The sequence below is a fragment of the Gracilinanus agilis genome, chromosome 2, assembly GCF_016433145.1.
Source record: "Gracilinanus agilis isolate LMUSP501 chromosome 2, AgileGrace, whole genome shotgun sequence".
NCBI lineage: Eukaryota > Metazoa > Chordata > Mammalia > Didelphimorphia > Didelphidae > Gracilinanus > Gracilinanus agilis.
The window spans coordinates 561,639,666-561,661,489 of NC_058131.1; the positions used below are offsets into that span (position 1 = coordinate 561,639,666).

A 21,824-nucleotide genomic window follows, 5' to 3' on the forward strand; every position below is an offset into this window, starting at 1 on the left:
GAAGGAAGGAAGGAAGGAAGGAAGGAAGGAAGGAAGGAAGGAAAAAAGGAGGAAAAGGAAGGAAGGAGGAAAGGAAAGGAGGAAAGAAGGGAGGGACAGACACAAGCATTTATTAAGTGACTACTATATGCCAGGCCCTCTACTAAGCACTTTACAAATGTTATTTCATTTAATCCTTACAATAACCCTAGGAGGTAGATGCTATTTTTATTCGCATTTAACAATTGAGAAAATTAAGGAAGACAGAGGTTAAGTGATTTGTTCAGGATTACAGAGCTAGTAAGTATCTAAAGCTGGATTTAAACTCAGATCTTCCTGACCACAGGTCTAGTATTCTATCTTCAACCTAACTCCTAGTGTCTATGGAGAGTTCGTGAACCACTGGACTGACCCAGATGATCAGGAAGACCCTATATGATGAATAGCTGCCTTGACACTGGGATGCCAAGTCACAATTATACTCCAGTTTTCAATGATGAAAACTCGAGGTATAAAACCTGTGTACTCAGCATATTTTGCATGTGACTTATGGATGTTGTCTAATATAAACCTTTATGTATACCTACAGACTGTAGCTGATGTAATTTGCAGGAGCTGAAAGCTTTTTAACTTGGTGGATAAATGTAGCAGATGTATGCTAATAAGAGTTGAACAACTTTTCCACTCCTCTGCTGATAAATGGGAAGTCTTGGGGTATACACACAAGAATCTAGGTTGATGGAACATTTGGAAGGTGAAAATCAAGTAGTATTTCACACAGAAATTCTTGTCTGGCATTTTGAATGGACCCCACTTTTTAAAAATTGATAGTCTGTTTTTATATTTCCTATGACAGTTTCCTACTATAATAAAGAATTTTTTAATGGAAAAATTTTTTTTAGCAAAACTAAAGAACCTGTCATTCAAGTTCAATAATCTATTCAGTCTTCCCTACTCTTCATCTCCTTCCTGTGCAAGTGTAAAGTAAGGAGGGAAATCCATTCTTATGTCTTGTTTGGGACCATGCTTAGGCATTTGAATTTTACAGCATATGATTTTGATTTTTTTTTTCTTACTGTCATTTCATTTCAATTGTTGTCATCATTGTGGAAGTGGTTTACCTGGTTCTGTTTCTTGTTCTAGCCTTGCCTTGGTCAAACTTCTGACCTTAGATACAGATTCTGATGAGATTAATTTTCCATTTACTAGTTTTTATGGTATTATTCTTGACTTTATTACTCTTGCCTGGTATCTACTTCTCATCTATCCCTGTTCTATTGCATAATGCTGGCCCTTAATTCTCAACTAAAAACTCTCACTCTCTCTCTCTCTCCCTCCCTCCCTATCTTTTCTGTCTTTTTTTATCTATCACTGTTTCTTTCTCTCCTTTTTTCTTCCTCTGGCCTTCACTATCTCTTTATCTGTTTATCTTCCTCTGTTCCAATTTGTCCTTCTGGTGTTCAGTTTTTACCCTTGGAAACATTTCTTCAATAAAAAGTCCATAGGGCAAAAATAAATGTTAGGGCCTCTAAAATCTACTCATTTGCTGGTTGCCTGTGTAAATGCTGGAATCACTGAATTAAAGAGTCATAGAACCATAGAATCTTAGGGTTTGAAGGGAATTCAGAAGCCATCTTGACCAAAGCATAACCAAGAATTCCTTCATTATCACCTCTATCAAAGACATGGTCCTCTAGCAATCCCTTGTAGACCTCCAATGAATGACTACCCACTACTACTACTACAAAAGCCTTTTCCCTTTGGAGACAGTTCTAAATGTTTAGATGTTTTTCCTTGCATCTAACCTAAATCTGTTTCTTGACAACATCCATTCTTTGCTTTAGTTCTTCCCCTTGAGAACAAGCAAAAAAAAAATATTTAGAAATGGCTTTTTGGTCCTCCTTACATCACCTCTTTTCCAGATATTCCAAACTACTTCAGCTACTCCTTGTATGGTATGATCTGTAGACCTTTCCTACTCATCTTTTTTCTCTGGATACTTTTGAGCTTATCAGTCATTTCTAAAAGAAGAAAGGGTCTTACTCATTCATCCATCCATCCATTCATTCATCTATACATCAAGCACATAGGTAAAGTCTTTCTTTACCTAGTGACTTTGTTCTGACATGGAGAGTCTCTTTAACACCTTATGAAATCCCCTTAATAAAGTTATTTCCTTTATTAGTTACAAATCTTTGCCTGTCCTGGATTGCCCCATTGATTCTAAATTGATGATTATTGATTGATTCATAGCCAGTTCATCTACATCATCTTCGCCAATGTACTTGGCCTTTAATAGGGAAAGCAGGGGGCAGCTAGGTGGCTCAGTAGATTGATAGTCAGGCCTTTGGACAAAAGGTCCTGAGTTCATATTTGGCCTCAGACACTTCCAACTATGTGACCCTGGGCACCTCACTTAACATTTATTGCCTAGTCCTTACCACTATCTTAGAACTGATACAATCTAGATTTGGTACAATCATATTGATTCTAAAATAGAAAGTAAGGGGTTTTTTGTTGTTGTCCTTTTTGAGGAAAAGCATAAACACTAAGGCATGCAAAAAGAAAGCAAAAGCTTGAGATTTGGGCAGAGAAGCTGGTTAAACATATAGGGGAATCAATTATATACAGGGATGCGTGTCTAACCACACATCTGCTCCGGGCAATCATACTGTTCCAAGAATGATAGAAAATGAACCAATAATCATTAAATACCAATGTTCCCAGGGAAACACGGGTTGGGGGCAAGAGCTGAGAGAATTGCAATTGTAATTTCCTTTTATTGTGAATGTAGACAACAAACATTATTTTGAAAAGAGACCTATAGGCTTCCCTAGCCTGCTAAAGCCATCCATGACATAAAAAAGGTTAAGAACGAACCCTTGACGTAAAAGGAAGTAAAATAAATCTGGAAAGGTAAGGTGGTACCTTTCAACTTGAAAATAAAGAGAACTATCGAAGCAGTAACAAGGGTCTTTAATCGGGGTGGAGGAACTGCAGTTCGGGGTCACCGCACAAGGCTGGAGAGTGTAGGAATGTCTCTGCCAGGAGGAAGGATGTAGTTTAAATAAACTTCAACTGGGAAGAGTGATCAGAGCGGGCAGTAACTGGGGGTGGAATGACTAACATTTGGTGAGATCAAAAGATCTAGATTTGATTAAGTGGCAACTGGGAAATGTGATGGGGTCAAAGTGATTAGAGTCTGATCAAATCAAAGGATTTGATCTAAGAGTGGTAAGTTTCCAAAGATTTCCTCCAACCATGAGGTCAGTGGGATCAAAGTAGCCTCTTCTGATAATTGCATTTAACATACCAGAACATACTCTTACTTAGAATCTCTTGGGGACTCAGACACACCCACACTGCCCCCTCCTTTCCCTCCCAGTTCCTGGTTCCAATTTAGAACTACAGTCTAACTTCTACCCTACACTGTCCTAAGCAGATTACTCTCAGCCAGTACTCCTTTAGTCAGTATTCTTGTAGTAATAGAAGATATTCCTCTATCCAGAGCATGGTGCAATGGAAAGGGCATCTGCTGCAGAGTCAGAGGAACTGGTCTTCGCTCTATTTCTTTCTGGAATTGGCAGTCATTCCATTATGCCTCAGGCATCCTCTCCTACCCCTTGCTCTCCAATGCAGTTGTCTAAACTATTTGAGAAGGCTCTCTATAATAGATGCCTCCCCTTCCTTTTTTCCCCACTTAACTCTCCACAGTCTGGATTCTTACCTCATTATTCAACTGAAACTCTTCTTCCCAAATTTACTAATGACTTTTTAATTACCAAATCTAGTGGCCATTTCCAAGTTCTCATCCATCTTGACCTCTCTGCAGTTGTTTGTAATGCTGACCAATCTGTGTTCCTTTATTTTGGTGAAATTATTCTCCTCTAATTCTCTTCTCTGTCTGACAACTTCTCAGATGCTGTGCTGGGTTCTGCCCACTTACTATAGGTATCCCACAATATTCTGTCATGGGCCTTTCCATGCTATTTTTTTTTACCTTGTTCAACCATTCTTACATTATTTTGGGGGGAAACTTTATTTAATTAATTTAGAATATTTTTCCATGGTTACAAGATTCACATTCTTTACCTCTTCTCCCCCCAACCCCCTTCTGTAGCCAATGCACAATTCCACTGGGTTTTACACGTGTCATTGATCAAGACCTATTTCCATATTGTTGATATCTGCACTAGGGTGATCATTTAGAGTCTACATCCTTAATCATATCTCCATCAACCCATCCGATCAAGCAGTTGTTTTTCTTCTGTGTTTCTATTCCCACAGTTCTTCCTCTGGATGTGGATAGCGTTCTTTCTCATAAGTCCCCTCAGAATTGTCCTGGATCATTGCATTGCTGCTAGTAGAAAAGTCCATTATATTCGATTATGCCACAGTATATCAGTCTCTGTGTACAATGTTCTCCTGGTTCTGTTCCTTTCACTTTGCATCAATTCCTGGAGATTGTTCCAGTTCATATTTTCCATGTTATTTTGATTGGTGATGAAATCCAGCTCCCATGTATTCAATTATTATTTCTATGTTGATGGTTCTCAAATTTATTTATCCAACCATAACTTGTCTCCTAGCCTCTAGTCTTGTATCTATTAGACATCTCAAACTGAATGTCTAGTAGACATCTTAAACTCAACATGTCCAAAACTGAATTCATTTTCCCTCAAACCTTGCCCTCCTCCTAACTTCACTATTACCATTGAAGGCATCCCAGTCATATAAACTGGTAACCAAGGTGTTAATCTAGACTTCTCCCTATCTCACTCCCATATACAACCCATTTCTAAGTCCTGCCATTTCTACCTTCATAAAATCTTTCATATTCCCCATGCTCTCTTGTGACACTGGTCTGATCATATCACCTCACTATTCCACTATTCAATAAACTCCATTGTTCTCTATTACCTCTAGGATCATATATAAAATCTTCTAAGTTTTTTAGCTCTTGATATTCCAATTTCTTTTAACTTTCCAATCTTCTTACAATTTACACTCCTTCATGTACTCTGTGGTCCACTAATGTTGGCTTCCTTACCATTCCTTGCAAATAACATTCTAGCTCCTGATTCTGGGCATTTTTACTGGCTCTCTGCCATGCCTGGAAGTTCCTCTCTACTCATCTCCACCTTCTGACTTTTCTGACTTCCTTCAAGTCTTAGCTAAAGTTTTGCCTTTTACAGGAAACTTTTCTTAATCCTCAATTTATCTTACACTTTTCTTATTTATTCATTGTTCCTTGCATGTTGTCTCCCCCATTAGTCTGTGAGCTCCTTGAGGTAGAGATATGCCAGTTCGAGAACAAAAATGGTGGGTAGATTGAGTGGTAGGTACGCTATCTTTTCCATGATATAAAATGAATGAAAGGGCTTAAAAATCTACTAATGTAGGGGATTTATGGGGGGCAGCTAGCTGGCCGAGTGGATAGAGCTTCTGACCTGGAGTTAGGAAGACCTGAATTCAAATCTGACCTCACTTACTATCTGTGTGACCCTGGGCAAGTCCCTTACCCTTGTTTATCTCAGTTTCCTCATCTGTAAAGTGAGCTAAAGAAGGAAATGGCAAACCATCCAATGTTTCTATCAAGACAATCCCAAATAAGATCAGGAAGAGTTGGGCACAACTGAATAACAACAATGGGATTTATAGGAAGAAATAGATATGAATCTCCCAAGATGAAAGAGTAGGAGAGCTGCTTTCCAGACTCATGGGAAAGCATTGGTTGGTTGAAGAAGACCTGTATGACATTACATTTGGTGATGTCTTTTGGTTTGCACATAAAGTGGATTTAAGTGAAACAGAATTACACAGTTGTTAGCCTCACTGTCTCTTCCAGTGTCACTGAAATCTTGTGGCAAGACAGAAGTCAAGACAGCTAGTGATGGCCCAGGATGCAGTGCATGATCTTGGCCTCTTCCATGTCTAACTAAGCTCTAAGCCCTCCACAATCACCTGCTTCCACTGCCTTTGAGATCATTGGAACAAATAATTCTCTTCTGTCCTTTCTGCCCAAGGAAGTCTTTGCATGTCTGGGATAGACATTGGCCCTAACTCACCAACAGGTTTGAGGCCCATTGATTATCTTCAACTTGGGCTATCCCATCTGCTAAGGCAGTTTACTGAGGCTTGGCTACTGCAAATTCTATCTTCTCAAAGCCAAGTGGCAGGCAGACAACATAGGAGGAAATCAGAGAAATCACACCAAAATGCAAAATATATGTAATTACCTATCCAATGAGGGAATTGAACTGAGTTATAAGTTCTTAATGTGAATAAGGCTTTCATTTTCATTATTTATTTATTTGTTTGTTTTTAAGATGCTTACCTTCCATCTTGGAGTCAATCCTGTGTATTGGCTCCAAGATAGAAGAGTGGCGAGGGCTAGGCAATGGGAATTAAGTGACTTGCCCAGGGTCACACAGCTAGGAAATGTCTGAGGCCAGATTTGAACCCAGGACCTCCTATCTCTGGGCCTGACTCTCAATCCACTGAGCCACCCAGCTATCCCCAAATAAGGCTTTTAAAAAATAAATATTCTGATAACTATGTTACAAAGTCATTAGGTTCCTTTGTAATCTTCCAAGTTTTATTTCATGCATTTAAAAACATTACTTTGAGAAGGGTTCTGTACGTTTTAGTAAATATGCAAAAGGGGTCCATGACACAAGGTATGGACCTCTGCACTCTTAGGTTTTAGAGAAAATATCTAAAGTTTTGTCATACCCTCCCTACCACCCCATCCTACCCACCAATGATCCTAGTTCTATGAACTCTAAGCAAGCCAGTGAGACCTTGGGAAATTGTAGTGAAAAGTATGCAGACACTGTAGTCAGAAGACCTGGGTGGTCAGGCTAGTCACTTAACTTTTCTGAAACTCTTATTTCCTCACTAATAAAAATGAGGAAAATAATACCCAGAAGATTTACCTCTCAAGCTTTTGGGGAGGAAAATGCTTAGCAAAGCTTAAAATGTAATAAAGCCATATAAATGTAAATTATTATCCCAAAGCACAGAATGAGACCCCTCCCCACCCCTCAAAATCTTCAGTGGCTCCCTATTGTATTCCAAATTAAATTCAAGCAAAGTCAAGGTACAAACAGATCTTCTTACATGAAATCCAACACTAACTTCATTATGCCCCTTTGCCCCTCACTTGATATTCAGAATACCTTTCCTCACAATCACCTAGTGTCTATTCTCCACATTTCACAGATGAGAAAACTTGAGGTCTAGCAAGGTTAAGTGTCTTACCCTTAATCCCTGGAATCGTGGGCTGCAGAGCTAAAGCTCCAACTCGGGTCCTTTGGCCTCTTTCCAGGACTCTTTTCCATTCCATCATGCTGATTCCCACAGCTTTCTCCAATCTATTGCCAACCAGTTCTTCCTAGACCTCATTAACTGGCTGTCCTTAATCTCATCTGTAAAATAGATTTGGTGATACCTGCAGATAAAAGAGCCAGTTAGAGTGAGGAGGAATATTGTGTTCAAGTTCTCTTCCTTGCTGCCCAACCCTGGTGCCCCAGTCAGCTCTCTACCTACAAGTAGCAGACCAGTTGTTAATTTGTGTTGGTGAAATCCCCCTCTATTGATGAAATTGCTGATCCAGGACCTGTCTCACCTCTCACCTTCAAATACTTGCCCTTTAAATTTTATGTACTTGTTGTCCATCTCATCTGAATTAATAGGCTTTTTAAAATAATTAATTAATTGATTTTTTTCAGTTACATACAGAAACAATTTTTGACATTTGTTTTGTGACATTTTAGAATTCAGATTTCTTCTCTCCCTCTTTCTCCCCCCCCCCCCGTGGTAAATAGCCTGATATAGGCTATACCAGGGATTTTAAGTAGTACATATCTCCATATTGCACATGCTATAACAGAAGACACACATCACATATACAATAAGAAACTCATGAGGGAGATAAAGTGGAAGATGGCATGCTCTGATCTGCACTCAGACTCTAACAGTTCCTTGTTTGGCTGTGGACAGCATTTTTCATCATGGGTCCCTCCTGGATATCTTGGGAAATTGCTTTACTGATTAAGTTTAATCCTTTACAGTTGATCATTTTAGTTAACATATAATATAATATAGAACATTGTAAAATAAACAATTGCATTCTTCCTCACTGGAGCATGATCTTTACTTCATCCTTTTAAGTTTCACATTTTCTGATGATTACATATCATCGTGCTTCTGGCACAACTGGTAAATCCAACATCTACACTATTTTGAAATTTCTTGTATCTCTCACTTCCCACTCATTACCTCCTACACATTCTGTGACTAATCTTTCCTCATAGAATCCATTGTAAATGTTTCTTTGTCTTTTCATCTTAAAGTACAAGATTGCTACAGAGGACACTAAGGATTAAAAAAGCACACACACATTTCTTTGTAGTTGTCCTTGAGAAGTTTACAAACACTCTAGTTGGAAAGAAAAAACAGCCACCCACAAGGAAAGGTCACTAACAAGATTTTATACTTCAATCAACTTCATTATCTTCTACAGTCAACCCCCTTATACTAATGCAGATTACAAGCCTGTGAAGACTTGCTCAATGCCATACAGGAGTTGTTCAGGTCAAAAAAAGTTATTGCCTTGCAACTAGGTTGGCCTGAACTTTGCTCAGATGATAGATAGTTCATTATAGGGTCTGTATCCAAATCCTTTCCAGTTTGAGGGACCTACTAGAATTGGTGGACCACTGCTATATAGCCATTAAGAACCCAAGACCACTTCTATAACTCATGGAGCATTGGAACTGCACCTTCCTGAGGAATCACTAACAAAGTAGAGTATTATTACATAACAACATGACTAATACAAATAATAAGTGCTTTAGGAGGTCAGAGGAGGAGGAGGAAGAGGAGGAGATAAGTAGGGAAGGGAAGGCTTCGTGAAAGAGATGAGACTTGAGTAAGACTTGAGCTGATCAATGAAGAATAGCTAGGATTTGGAAAGACAGAGGAAAGAAGAAGCAGGTACGATAACAATCATTCAGGCAACAAGCATTTATTAAACATCTTTTATATGAAATACACTATGCTAGGAATTAAGGATAAAATAAAACAGCTCCTACTCTTAAGAGGCTTAAATTTTAATAGGAGAGATAATGCATATGTATAGGTACAAAAAGACTTTATCTTCTCAGAAATAGGGAGTCATTGAAAGTTTTTGAGCAAGAGAATGGCATGATGAAAATAATATTTGAGTAGGATTAATCTGGGAGTGGTGTGTTAAATGGAGGAAAAGAGATTGGACAAAGATTAGAGATGGGAGATTGACATAGTTGTTCTAAAGTGTTTGCAAATCTTAAATTGTACACATCCACCCAATCAATTACCATTAGAACAATCTCCATCCAGGTGCTTCCTCTATATTGAAGCATCAGGATGCCCTAAAGAGTTCCTAAATAATCATAGTACAATCTCATGTTTGGCCTTGCCCATAGAAGAGAAGACAAAAATAAAAGGGGGAAATGAACCAACCTGATGGCTGAACATTTTGTCCTCTATTCCCTAAGAATCTGGAAAAGATAATGGTAGCATTCCGACACAACCCAGTCTTACGTTGGCATCCTTCTTGGAAATTCTTCCAATGAATCTATTCAACCTCAAGCTCAGGGAATAGGGTAATACTGGGTAAGCCACCAGGAAGATGCTTCCCTTCCCATATGGCATAAGTGGGGTTAAAAGACAAGTTACAAAAACACAAAATAAAATACTATAAGAAATAAAGGAGGTATGAAGTCTTCAAAGGATGAAGGAGACAATTCTAAACAGGGAGATTTAGCAAAGTTCCATAAAAGAGGTGACATTTTGAGTTGAGCCTGGATTCGATTCCATTAGATAAGGATGAGCTATGGGAGGAAGGGAAAGGACAGTGTTGGGAAATGGCAAGAACAATAAGAGCAAAATTACATATAGTAAAAATAGTAAAAATAGTAAAAATTATGGAATAAATAATAGGAAAAAACAAGGAAAAAAAAGAAAGCAGAGGGAGAAAGGACCTACTTGTACAAAAATATTTACAGCAGTTTTTTTTGTAGTGTCAAAGATTTGGAAATTAAAAGGATATCCATCAATTGAGGAATGACTGAACAAATTATTGTACATGTTGGTGAAGGCATACTATTGTGATATAAAAATGCTAAACAGGATAATTTCAGAAAGAACTGGAAAGGAGGTAGAGTGAAATAAGTAGAACCAGGAGAACACTATACACAATAACAGCAATATTGTGGAATGATCAACTGTGACATACTTAGCTACTCTCAGCAATACAATAATCCAGGATAGTTCTCAAGGGTTTATGGCAAAAAAAAAGCTATCTCCAGAGAAAGAACTGTTGGAGTTGGAATACAGATGAAAACATACAATTTTTCAATCTGTTTATTTGTGTTTTTATTTGGTGGTTTTGGTTTTATATGAATATTCTCTTACAACAATCAACAACATGGAAATATGTTTTGAATGATAATACATCAAATTGCTTACCATCTCTGGGAAGGGGGAGGAAAAGAGGCAATTTGGAGCTTATAACTTCAGGGAAAGTATGTGGAAGATTGTTATTACATGTAATTAGGAAAATAAAATATCTTTTAAAAATAAAAAAGAACAATAATAGTAGCTCATAGTTTTGAGTGCTTTGTATAACTCATGATAAATACATTATCTCATTTAATTCTCACAAGAATTCTTTGTGGCAAGTGCTGTTTCTATATCTTTAGGTTCATAAATGTAAAGAGCTAGAAGAGGCTTAGAGGGGTCATCTAGTCTAAACCTCTCATTTTACAGATAAAAAAATGAGGCTCAGAAAGGTCACATAGCTTGTTTGGAATCACATTACTATTAGAGCGTCCAAGTTAGGAGTTGAACTTAGGTCTTCCCAATCCCAGATCCAACATGTTTCTTCTTCTTTTTTTTTAAATTAAGTTCATTTATTTGTTTATTTAATTTAGAATATTTTTCCAGCGTCATATGATTCATTTTCTTTCCCTCCCCTCTTCCCACCCTCCTCCCATAGCCAATGTGCAATTCCACTGGGTTTTACATGTGTCATTGATCAAGACCTATTTCCATATTGTTGATATCTGCACTAGGGTGATCATTTAGAGTCTACATCCTTAATCATATCTCCATCAACCCATCCGATCAAGCAGTTGTTTTTCTTCTGTGCTTCTGCTCCCATAGTTTTTTCTCTGGATGTGGATAGCATTTTCTCATAAGTCCCTCAGAATTGTCCTGGATCATTGCATTGCTGCTAGTAGAGAAGTCCATTACATTTGATTGTGCCACAGTATATCTGTCTCTGTGTATAAGGTCCTCCTGGTTCTCCTCCTTTCACTCTGCATCACTTCCTGGAGGTCGTTCCAGTTCACATGGAATTAATTCCTCCAGTTCATTATTCCTTTGAGCACAATAGTATTCCATCACCAACAGATACCACAATTTGTTCAGTCATTCCCCAATGGAAGGACATTCATTTTCCAATTTTTTACCACCACAAAGAGTGCGGCCATAAATATTTTTGTACATGTCCTTTTCCTTTTTATTTCTTTGGGATATAAACCCAGCAGCAACACATTTCTTCTTAACAGGGTCTCATAGGTGTACCTATTCAAGGATCATGAGTGAATAGTTATAAGGGTTATAAAAAGAAGTTTGAGACTTGGCCTTAACCTTGAAGGTGGTTATAATATAGTTGGAAAGGTAAAATTAACTTAGAAAGTGAATATAATAGTATGGGAAGGGATAGGATAGAATGGGTTGGGATGGGATGGAATTGTTTAGCAAATTAGAAGTCATTTAGTACAATTATCATTTTACATATGGGGAAACTGATATTCACATAATTAGAAAACATTAAATCTAAAATTACCACTTTAGGAAATTTTCTTTTTTATCTAACTTTAATGCCTATTTCCTTTTGCTCAAACTTTGACGTAGAAGAGGAATAACATGAAGGACAAGAGTAGTCAAGAGAAATCAGAGTGATGAGGGCAAGAATATTCAGTGAAAGCTTGAAAGAGGAAGAGTCCTTTAACTGGAATTTTATAGAACCTGAAGAGGTTAGGCAGCAAGGAAAAGGCATTCCATGAAAAGGTAGAAGGGGTTGAATAGGGCACAGTATAAACCCCAAGGAATGTATACTCCATTTCCACTGGGTTATGGAGGCAGTCCCTTCTATATTTCCAAGCAAGTGAAAGATCATAATCAAGAGCTGAAAGAATGTATGAAACAACTGAGACCTCAAGAGATTAAGTGACTGTCTCAGGGTCACACAGGAAGTAAGTCACTAGCAGGCTGAGACTTAAACTAAGACCCTTTGATTAATGCATTTTTTTTTCACTTCACCAAAGTGCCATCTAAAGAGACTAATAGTGTGAAGTCCTGATGGCAATTCTGTCAACAAAACATGATGGCGACTCATGATGATGATGGACAATTATTTGCTATAAACTTTGTAAAAGCAAAACAAAACAAAATATAATGACTCATGACTCCTTTTATAGGTGAGAAAAGTATGGTTCTGTCAATGGCTGGGCAGCCAATTAATATTAGAACTGAGATTCAAATCCAAATTTCTTCTGATTCTGAGCCCTGTATTCTTTCCAGTAGAGTAGGCGCAATCCCTTTAAGAGTCAATCCTATGCTTCTCTAGTTGGGGAAGGATAGATGGGAAATAGTGTGCTGAAAATTCATAGAAAGACAACCACAGATTGAATCACCAATTCCTGTAGTGATATAGAATCATCAATCTACATGTTCAAGGTCAGCCTTATTGGTAGGATGGATACATATGTGGGTATGATAGAAAAGAAGCAAACAGGGCAAGAAGTAGGCAGATTCAGCTTTTAGGGGAATAAAATTACTTTCAATTCTGCAATCACAAATTTAAAATTTAGGAAGGCTTTGGAAAATCTCACCTGCAATATCCTGTTCTGCACAAAAGTGATGTCTGATTTGGACAGAATTTAGCTCTTGGTTCTCTCAGCTGCTCACCATGTGGACTGCTCTTTCTATTAAAGGACAAGACATTTTAGCATCTAGAATTTCTGAGGGCAACATTAATCACAATGAAATTTGACAGAGCAAAGACCTTGTTTGACTAATAAAGTGATTTAAAGCTCTCTAGTACACATGCATCAGAAATGATGAGCCAGAAAATGCTCTCCCAGTGGGAGTTCTACACTAACGACACCATAAATTTTTTGTGTATTATCATTATTTTGTGGCCCATTGTGGATTTGTTCAGGTCAGCGTTATCTATAAAGGAATATAATCTCTTACTAGGCAGGGATGCTATCTAGTATCAAAGGATATGGGTTCAGATCACATCTTATGCTTACTACCTAAATGACCATGGGCAAGTCACTTAACTATCTTGATTCTTATTTTCTTCATCTATGAAATGAAGGATGGGACTCAATGGTGTCTGAGGAGTCTTCAAGCTCTATGATTCTCATAATGAGATAGCCATGCTTCTTTACCTAGTTCCTATAACCAATCATCTCTTTAGAACTTCACTTTCAAGGAAAAATGCTCCCAAAAGACCAGTGAATTTAGAATGTATGTCTTGAGGATTGAGTTACATTAAACAAAAATCTTGGTTTTAGTTATGAGTTATTGCAATAGGGGCCTTAGACAAAGATAAATCCTCCAGAAACTGAGAAGATATGAAATGGTTCCATAGAGTCCACCTCAAAAGTGAAAATGGGATTTGACTTTATTACAGCTTTATTTTCAGTTACTTAGAGAGTATCAGCTAAATCTGACTAAATTTGAAGATAATTATGTGAATCTGTTTGCTAAACTGTGTGCTGGTTTCTAATAATTAGTCTTCCTACTTTTCTCTTAAAACTGGTAGTCTGAAAAGCCAATAGGTCTTAGAATTTTAGGTTTGGAAGGGCTTTTATAGTCTCTTCCTGACTTAGTAGTGCCTGAAATATTATATATATATATATGTATATATATATAATATATATATATAAATCTGTTCTAATGTTTAAAGTTCTTCAGAGAGAAGCACCATGATATAAAGCATGAGATTTCTTGGAATCTGAGGACTTGGATTTGATTCCCAGATCTGTTGGGCAAATTAGCTAAGCTTTCTAGATTATCAAATGAGGGAGCTGGACTAAATGTTTTCTTTTTTCTTTTTTTTTAAACCCTTCCCTTCTGTCTTCCCCACCCCAAAGTATTTAATTTATTTTTTTAAAAAATGTTTTTCCGTGGTTAAATGATTCCTGTTCTCTCCCTTCCCCCCTCCCAGAGCTGACAAGCAATTCAACTGGTTTATACATGTCTTATTACTCAAAACCTATTTCCATATTACTCATATTTGTAATAGAGCAATCTTTTAAAAACTACAACCCCAAATCATATGCTCATATAACCAAGTGACAAATCATGTTTTCCTTCTGTGTTTCTACTCTTATAGTTCTTTGTCTAGATGTGGATAGCATTCTGGATTGTTCTTGATCATTCCATTGCTATAGTAGCAGTCTATTATATTTGATTGTCCCAAAATGTTTCAGTTACTGAATACAATGCTCTCCTGGTTCTTCTTGTTCTTCTCATTTCACTTTGCATCAGTTTATGGAGGTCTTTCCAGTTCATGTAGAAATCAAGCAGTTTATAATTTCTTATTGTGCAATAGTATTCCATCACCATCATATACCCCAATTGAGAGACACCCCCTCGTTTTCCAATTTTTTGCTGCCACAAAAAGCACAGCTATAAATACTTCTGTACAAACTTTTAAAAAAATCTCTTTTGGATACAAACCCAGTAGTGGTATAGCTGAATCAAAGGGTATGTAATCTTTTAAAGCCCTTTGCTTTGCCTTCTGTTATAGAATCAATACTAAGCACTGGTTCCAAGACAGAAGAGTGATAAAGGATAGGCACATGGGATTAAGTCTTATGGGGAGAAACTGGGGGTTAAATTAAATATCAGGGTTCTGAAGAAGGGATGACTAAAGCCTGAACAAAATTGGTGTATTGTACTCAGAAAAGCATACTATTATTATCCCTTGTTGGATTAGGGACTCAATAATTAGTCGTATATCATCTATTGCCTCCTTAGTCAAGGGATATTGAGGCAGCAGAGTGGTAAAGGCTAGGCAATGATGACCAGCACCACACAGCTAGGAAGTATCTCAGGCTAGATTTTGAACCCAGAGCCTCCCATCATCAGACCTGGCCCTCTTCCATTGTGCTACCTAACCACCTTGGACTAAATGATTTCTAAGATTCTTTCTTGCTCCAAATAAATGACACTAAGCTATTTAAAGAAATTTCTTCCATAATGCCTTTACTGACCTTTTTAGCAAGCACCACTGTCAGAAAATTATTCTTCTTATCTCTCATATTACAATTTAAGCTCATTAATTTGTGGTTGGGCCTTGAGAAAAATGGAGAATGACTTATGGCTGTGCTAATTTGTGTAAGTTCTTTACAGATATTTTTCAAGTTTTGTTGATGTCTTTTGTTGTGTGATTATATGGCAGTTGTTTCTGGATATACTTCACTCTGACTTCTTTCTCCCTAAAAATGAGCCCTTTCTAGTAACAAACAAAAAGCAAAATAGTGAAGAAAAACCAGCTGATTCAGCTCCTTATATCCCATTTCTCTCCTGAAAGTAGTAAGGTACTCTTTTTCTCTGGCCAACATTGGTCATGACAATTACTCAGTGTTTGGCTTCATTTGGAGATTCATTTTGTTTATATTATAGCCGTTATGGTAGCAGTGAATAATCACGTGATTTTTCATTCAGGTCTTACATCCTATGGGGTCTAAGTTGTTCTCTTTGATCTTGTTTTTGTGTGCTTAGATATTCTAAATTTTCTTCTTTGATAAATGTTTTGGAAGTTTCTAATTTTTCCAATCTTTCTAGTTCATTTTCAGTCTTGATTCTATTCTCCAAAATACTTGTCAACTTGACATTATTGAATACTGATTGTTATATTAGACAATTATATTCATTGAATGGATATTATTGAGGAGCTATTGTGTACAGAGCTAATCAATTTATTGGGGGAGAACAATGCACATACACAGGAAAAGCTGCAGAGAAAAAGTATATAATTTAGTGCAAAGTGAGTGGAACAAATAGAAGTAGAGTAGGTTTAGTGGTCACTGGACCTTTAAACACATAGGGATGCAATGCCTCCTTAAATTCCCCTTCCTTCACCTTTCTTCCTCAGGGATATGATGAGGTCATGCCAAGAAACAGGATGGGAGAACCATTACTACTGAGTTTCTCAAAACCCACTAAATATTCTCTGTCCTCTGGCTTGGGCTCAGGTTTGAGTCCTCTGATGAACACTAGCTATGTGTCCCTGGGCAAGTCACTTAACATCTCAGAGTCTGAAGAAAAGTCTCTTAAGATCACAGGGGATAGATCTCCAGTGGAATTAGAGGAAGGTCCTCATTAGGAATTCTATACTTGGAAAAATCACAAATTTGGTCAAAAAAGAAAAAAAGGAAAAGAAAATGGATGATTTTGTAGGGAGAATGATCCTACCTCCTATAGTCTTTTAAGTTAGGAAACTTCTCCAAGTCAAAATGAAAGATATTATTTCTAGGAGTAGTCCCTGTATAAGAAGTGAATCACATATTACCAAAATAAACATTTTGGGCTTTCATCCATTGGGAGGAGGTCCTAGGGCAGTGCTCTACCTCACTTACAAATCCCTAAACTAGATTGTCTCTGTACTCCCTCATTTCTCCAGTCTACTGAGATGGATTGACTCACAATCACTTCCATCATATATTGCATTTTCTAATGAGTGCCACATTTTTTTCTCGCCCTACTGCTTCTCTTCAATCATTTAAATAACTCTCAAAGTCCATTTGCTGACCTGGAGTTGATTTCTTTCTGATTACATTTGTTAGACAATAACTCTCTACTACTCAAAGATACACATGAATAGTTTTCTATGCTCTTATTTATACAGTTGTATTGGTGTCTATGTGTTGTGCTCTTCAGACTGGCCTCTAGATTATCTCCAATTTACCCTATGATGTCTTATATGTATACAATTGTTTGTCTGTTATCTCCCTTATTAGATTGTGTTCTTGAAGCAAAGAGCAGGAAGTTTGTACCTTTCACTTAAAACAATGTCTGGCACATACAAATTAATAAATGCCTATTTGACTTGATTTGATCTAGTTTACTTGGGGGGAGCATGGGCAGCTAGGTGGCACAGTGGATCTAGTGCCAGGCCTGGAGTCAGGAAGACTTATTTTCTCAGACTAGCTATTAGACTCTGAGCAAGTCACTGTTTCCAGTTAATCCACCAGAGAGAAGAAAATAGCAAACCACTCTGGTATCTTTGCCAAGAAAATTTGCCGAAAATGTTGGATTAAAATTTTTTTGCCGAAAATCCCCCAAAGGGGTCCCAAAAATCAGGCAAGATGGAAACAATTGAAGAACAGCAACAATTTAGGGAGCATTTAGAAGGCAGTGCCTAAGTCTTCCAAAAAAATTACTGATAACTTTTGTTTTTACATCACTTTCATTTTCCACTATATTCCCTTCCATTCTAAAGCCTGTGAACCCCTTTTCAAAATAATGTTTTCAAATTCATAAAATAAAACACAAGTTTAGAAAGAAAAGTGAAATCTCCTTTAACAAAGAGTTTAAAAGGCATAAAAAAAAGTTTAGCAAAATTAAGCCCATTGACCATGTCCAGCATTACATGCAATATCCCATATCTAAAGTCCCAACCTCTGCAAAGAAGGGGAAAAGGCACATTCTCATATTTCTTCTTCGCAGACAACTTAGTCATTATAATTATACTGTGTTCAGTTTTTTATTTTATTTTATGCCATTCTTTACATTTTACATTGCTACACTTATTTTAAGTATTGTTTTCCTGGTTTTACTTTAATTATTATCAATTTATTCAAGTATTTCCAGACTTTTTCCTATTTCTTCATTTTTATAGCATAGTAATGTTCCATTACATTTACTTACCAAAACTTATTTACCTCTTTTTTCCAATTCACTAGCATCATACTTTGTTTTGGTTCTATTACTACCCAAGATGCCACTACAAATAGATTTTTGTATATATTTCTATTGCCTTTTACTTTGACACGAGCAACCTGGTTTACCTTTTGTTTTTATTCCTTTCACTCTCTAGACCCTTGGATGTGGTAGTATAGCCCAAGCAGTCCTCAGCCGATGGATCCTGGGTCAAATTATAACCATAAATGCTGGCTTTTCAGCAGCTGTTGCACTGGGTGTTTATGTGTCTGGTGGCGTCTCTGGTAAGTAATACTTTTCTTCACAAAACTCCTTTCTTATCACTGAATGGTCTTCTACACTCTGTAAACTACCAATAAGAAAAAGGATGTTTTAGCATCATCATACTAATAGCTAACATTTATGTAGCTTGTGTGCCAGGCACTGGACTCAGTGCTTTGCAATTATTATCTCATCTGATCTTCACAACAATCCTAGAAGATTGGTGCTATTTGTTATTCAGTTATTTCAGTCGCGTCTGACTCTTTGTGACTCCATTTAGGATTTTCTTGGCAAAGATTCTAGAAGAGTTTGACACTTCCCTTTCTACCTCATTTTACAAGATGAGGAAATTGAGACAAATGGGATTAAATGATTAGGCCAGGATCACAGTGCTGGTAAGCATCTGAGGTCAGATTTTAATCTAGGTCTTCTTGACTCAAGGGATGCTGCTCTATCTATTCTGAAACACCTGGTGGTCTCCAAATTTTTTGCTGTTCAGTGGTTTCAGCCAGGGCTGACTCTTCATGAACCCATTTGGGAATTTCTTAGCAAAGACACTGGAGAGGTTTGCCATTTCCTTTTCTAGCTCATTTTATAGATGAAGAACTCAGGCAAATAGGATTAAGTGACTTGATTAGGGTCACACAGCTAGTAAATGTCTGAGTCTAGATTTGAACTCAAGAAGATGAATCTTCCCAACTACAGACTCTATCCATTCTGCCACCTACTCTTCTCATTTTACAGATGAGAAAACTGAGACAAGTGGAGGTCAAGTGACTTGCCTAGGGTTACATAACTAGAAATTATCTGAGGTTGGATTTGAACTCAGGTATTCCTGATTCCAAGCCTGGTGCTATACATTGTGCCACCTGTCTTAAAAAAATGCATCTAAAAAAAACCCATAAAAATAGCTCAGTGAATCAGGTTCGCCATATGCAAGTGGCAGAGCCTTCAGCTGCAATATGCCTTGAAAACCCAGATCTGTTTCAAACCTTCTTCCTTCGAATGAAGAATGCTAAAACGATGTTGGTTCAACTATTCCGGGAAGCCCAGTACAACCAAATGACCCTCAGGTAGATGGGATAATTCCAAGTTTTACCTTAAGGGTTCTGGTTAACTTTAGAGAAAGGGGAAAATCCAAAGTAGCCAGAAAATTGTTTGATTTGATCCCTTCTCTTTTCAGTACTTCTACTCTGCTAATTTTTAAATCTGTAGAACACTCATCATCTGCCTTTTCTAGTCCTTCCCATATGACAGTATTTTTTTGATAAAGTTCATTTTCCAATTGGATTCATTTGGAATTTGGACTCTCTTAACCTCATATGGGTCTCTACCTCTATACTATAATCCTTTATCGATTCCTCATCATAATTGTTATAACCCTGCCAAACCTCTTTAACTCAACTCTCCAAATCTATCTTGCACCTTCCCTCCCTCCCTCTTTCTCTCTTTTTTTTTAAAAAAGTTACTTGTTTGTTACATTAAAATTCTCAGATATCTCTCACACTGTCTTCCCTCTATGCACTAGAGAAAGTATCATTTAACAAAAATTCTTAGGTATATATAAAACTATGTCTTACTTGTTTCTGTTTATCAGCTCTTTCTCTGGTGGTGGACATACACAGGTTATTCTTCAAACAATATTTCTGTTGCTGTTCTCTTGGTTCTATTCACTTAACTCTTCATCATTTCAAGTAGGTCTTTTCATTTTTTTTCTAAAATTCACCTGCTCATCATTTCTTTATGCACAGTAGTAGTAGTCCATCAACTCATTTAGCCATTCCTAAATTGAGGGGCAACTCTTCACTTTCTAGTTCTTCACCACTGCAAAGAAAGCTGCTATAAATATTTTAGAACATATAGACTCTTTCCCTTTTGACAAATCTAATAGTGGTATTGTTGGGTTAAAAGGTAACTTTTTTGGCATAATTCCAAATTGCTCTCCAAAATTGTTGAATCAATTCACAGTTCCACCAGCAGCATATTAGTGTCTCCATTTTCCCACATCCCCTCCAATATTGTCATTTTATAATTTTAGCTTAATAGGTATAAAATGATATTTCAGAATTATTTTGATTTGTATTCATCTAATCAACAATGATCTAAGGTAGTGATGGTCAAACTTTTTAAAGAGGGGGCCAAAGGAAAGGAAATGCTCATGTCAGTTTGTTTCTAAGACAACTCTTTTGAAGTTTCATTGTATTGTATCCTACTTATTGTATTCATCAGATTAGGAATAATGTCCATGGACTGGATAGAACATTTCTGGATACTCCCCCATCTGGCCCAAGGGCCATAATTTGCACATCACTGATCTAAGGAATTTTTCATATATTTACATTTTGCTTTGATTTCCTCATTCAAAAACTGTCTCTCCTTATCATTTGATCATTTATCAGTTGGGAATGGCTCAGGTTCTCTATATGTTTTAGATGTGAGAGTTCTATTTAGGAAACTGTCTATAAACCTCCCACACCCAGAATTTTCTGCTTTCCTTCTAATCCTGGCTACATTAGTTTTAATTGTACAAAATTTTTTTATTTTAATGCAAAAGTATCTTTTTACATCTCACAATGCTTTTTTGTCTCTTGTTTATTCATAAATTCTTCTATATATGAATTTGATAGGTAATATGTTTCATGTTCTAATTTACTTATGATATCTCCCTTTATGCCTAGGTCATATATCCATTTTGATCTTGTTAAAGAGTGTAGAATACTAGTCTGTATCTGGTTTCTGCCAGACTGCTTTCCAGTTTTCTGCACATTTTTTTATCAAATAGCGAATTCTTATTCCAAAAGCTTGGAACTTTATTTTGGGGAAATACAAGGTTTCTATAACTTTTTTATTGCTGTTTTTTTGTATGTCCATTCTGTTCTGCTGATTTACTTTTCTATTTCTTAGGTGTGGTACTAGATTGTTTTGATAATTACTGCTTTATAATACAGTTTAAAATCTGTTACTTATAGATTTCCTTCCTTTACATTTAAAAAAATTAATTCCTTTGATATTCTTGACATTTCATTTTTTGAAATGATTTTTGTTATTTTTTCTAGTTCAATAAAACTATTTTTTGGTACTTTAATATGCATGGTATTAAATAAGCAAATGAGTTAGAATTGTCATTTTAATTATATTGGCTCTACCCACCTATGAACAATTAACGCTAATCATTTAAACATGATTTTATTTGTATAAAAGGTGTCTTATTATTATAATTCTATATGTATTATATGCATATAATTAAAATTTTTAAAGTGTTCATAAAGTTCCTGAGTTCATTTTGGCAGGTATACTCCTGCCAAAGGTTTTTGGGGGGTTTTGGTTTTGTTTTGTTTTTTTACTGTTTGCTTATTTTCCCAGCCTTTATTTATTTATTTATTTATTTATTTTTGTGGCTGTGAACTAAGAGTTCTGAAAACTGCTGATTCTGTCTCTTCTGCTGATGGCTTGCATGACTCAGAGCACTGTTCTATTCTGCTCTGGGGTTAGGATCTTCACCGAAGGCTTGAATGGGCCAAGCACTACAGACTTCTGGGCCTCAGTGTAGGCTGGTGTCAGAGTTTGGG

General features: G+C 36.8%; 1 protein-coding gene across 1 annotated transcript in view; it reads left to right on the forward strand.

Annotated features, from left to right (window-relative positions):
- The window catches only part of AQP9 (aquaporin 9), a 73,310-nt gene that overhangs the window by 32,500 nt on the left and 18,986 nt on the right, over positions 1–21,824 (forward strand). The window contains exon 4 of the mRNA XM_044662379.1: positions 18,152–18,278. Within this exon, the coding sequence (XP_044518314.1) occupies positions 18,152–18,278 (127 nt within the window). The remainder of the gene's footprint in view (positions 1–18,151; positions 18,279–21,824) is intronic.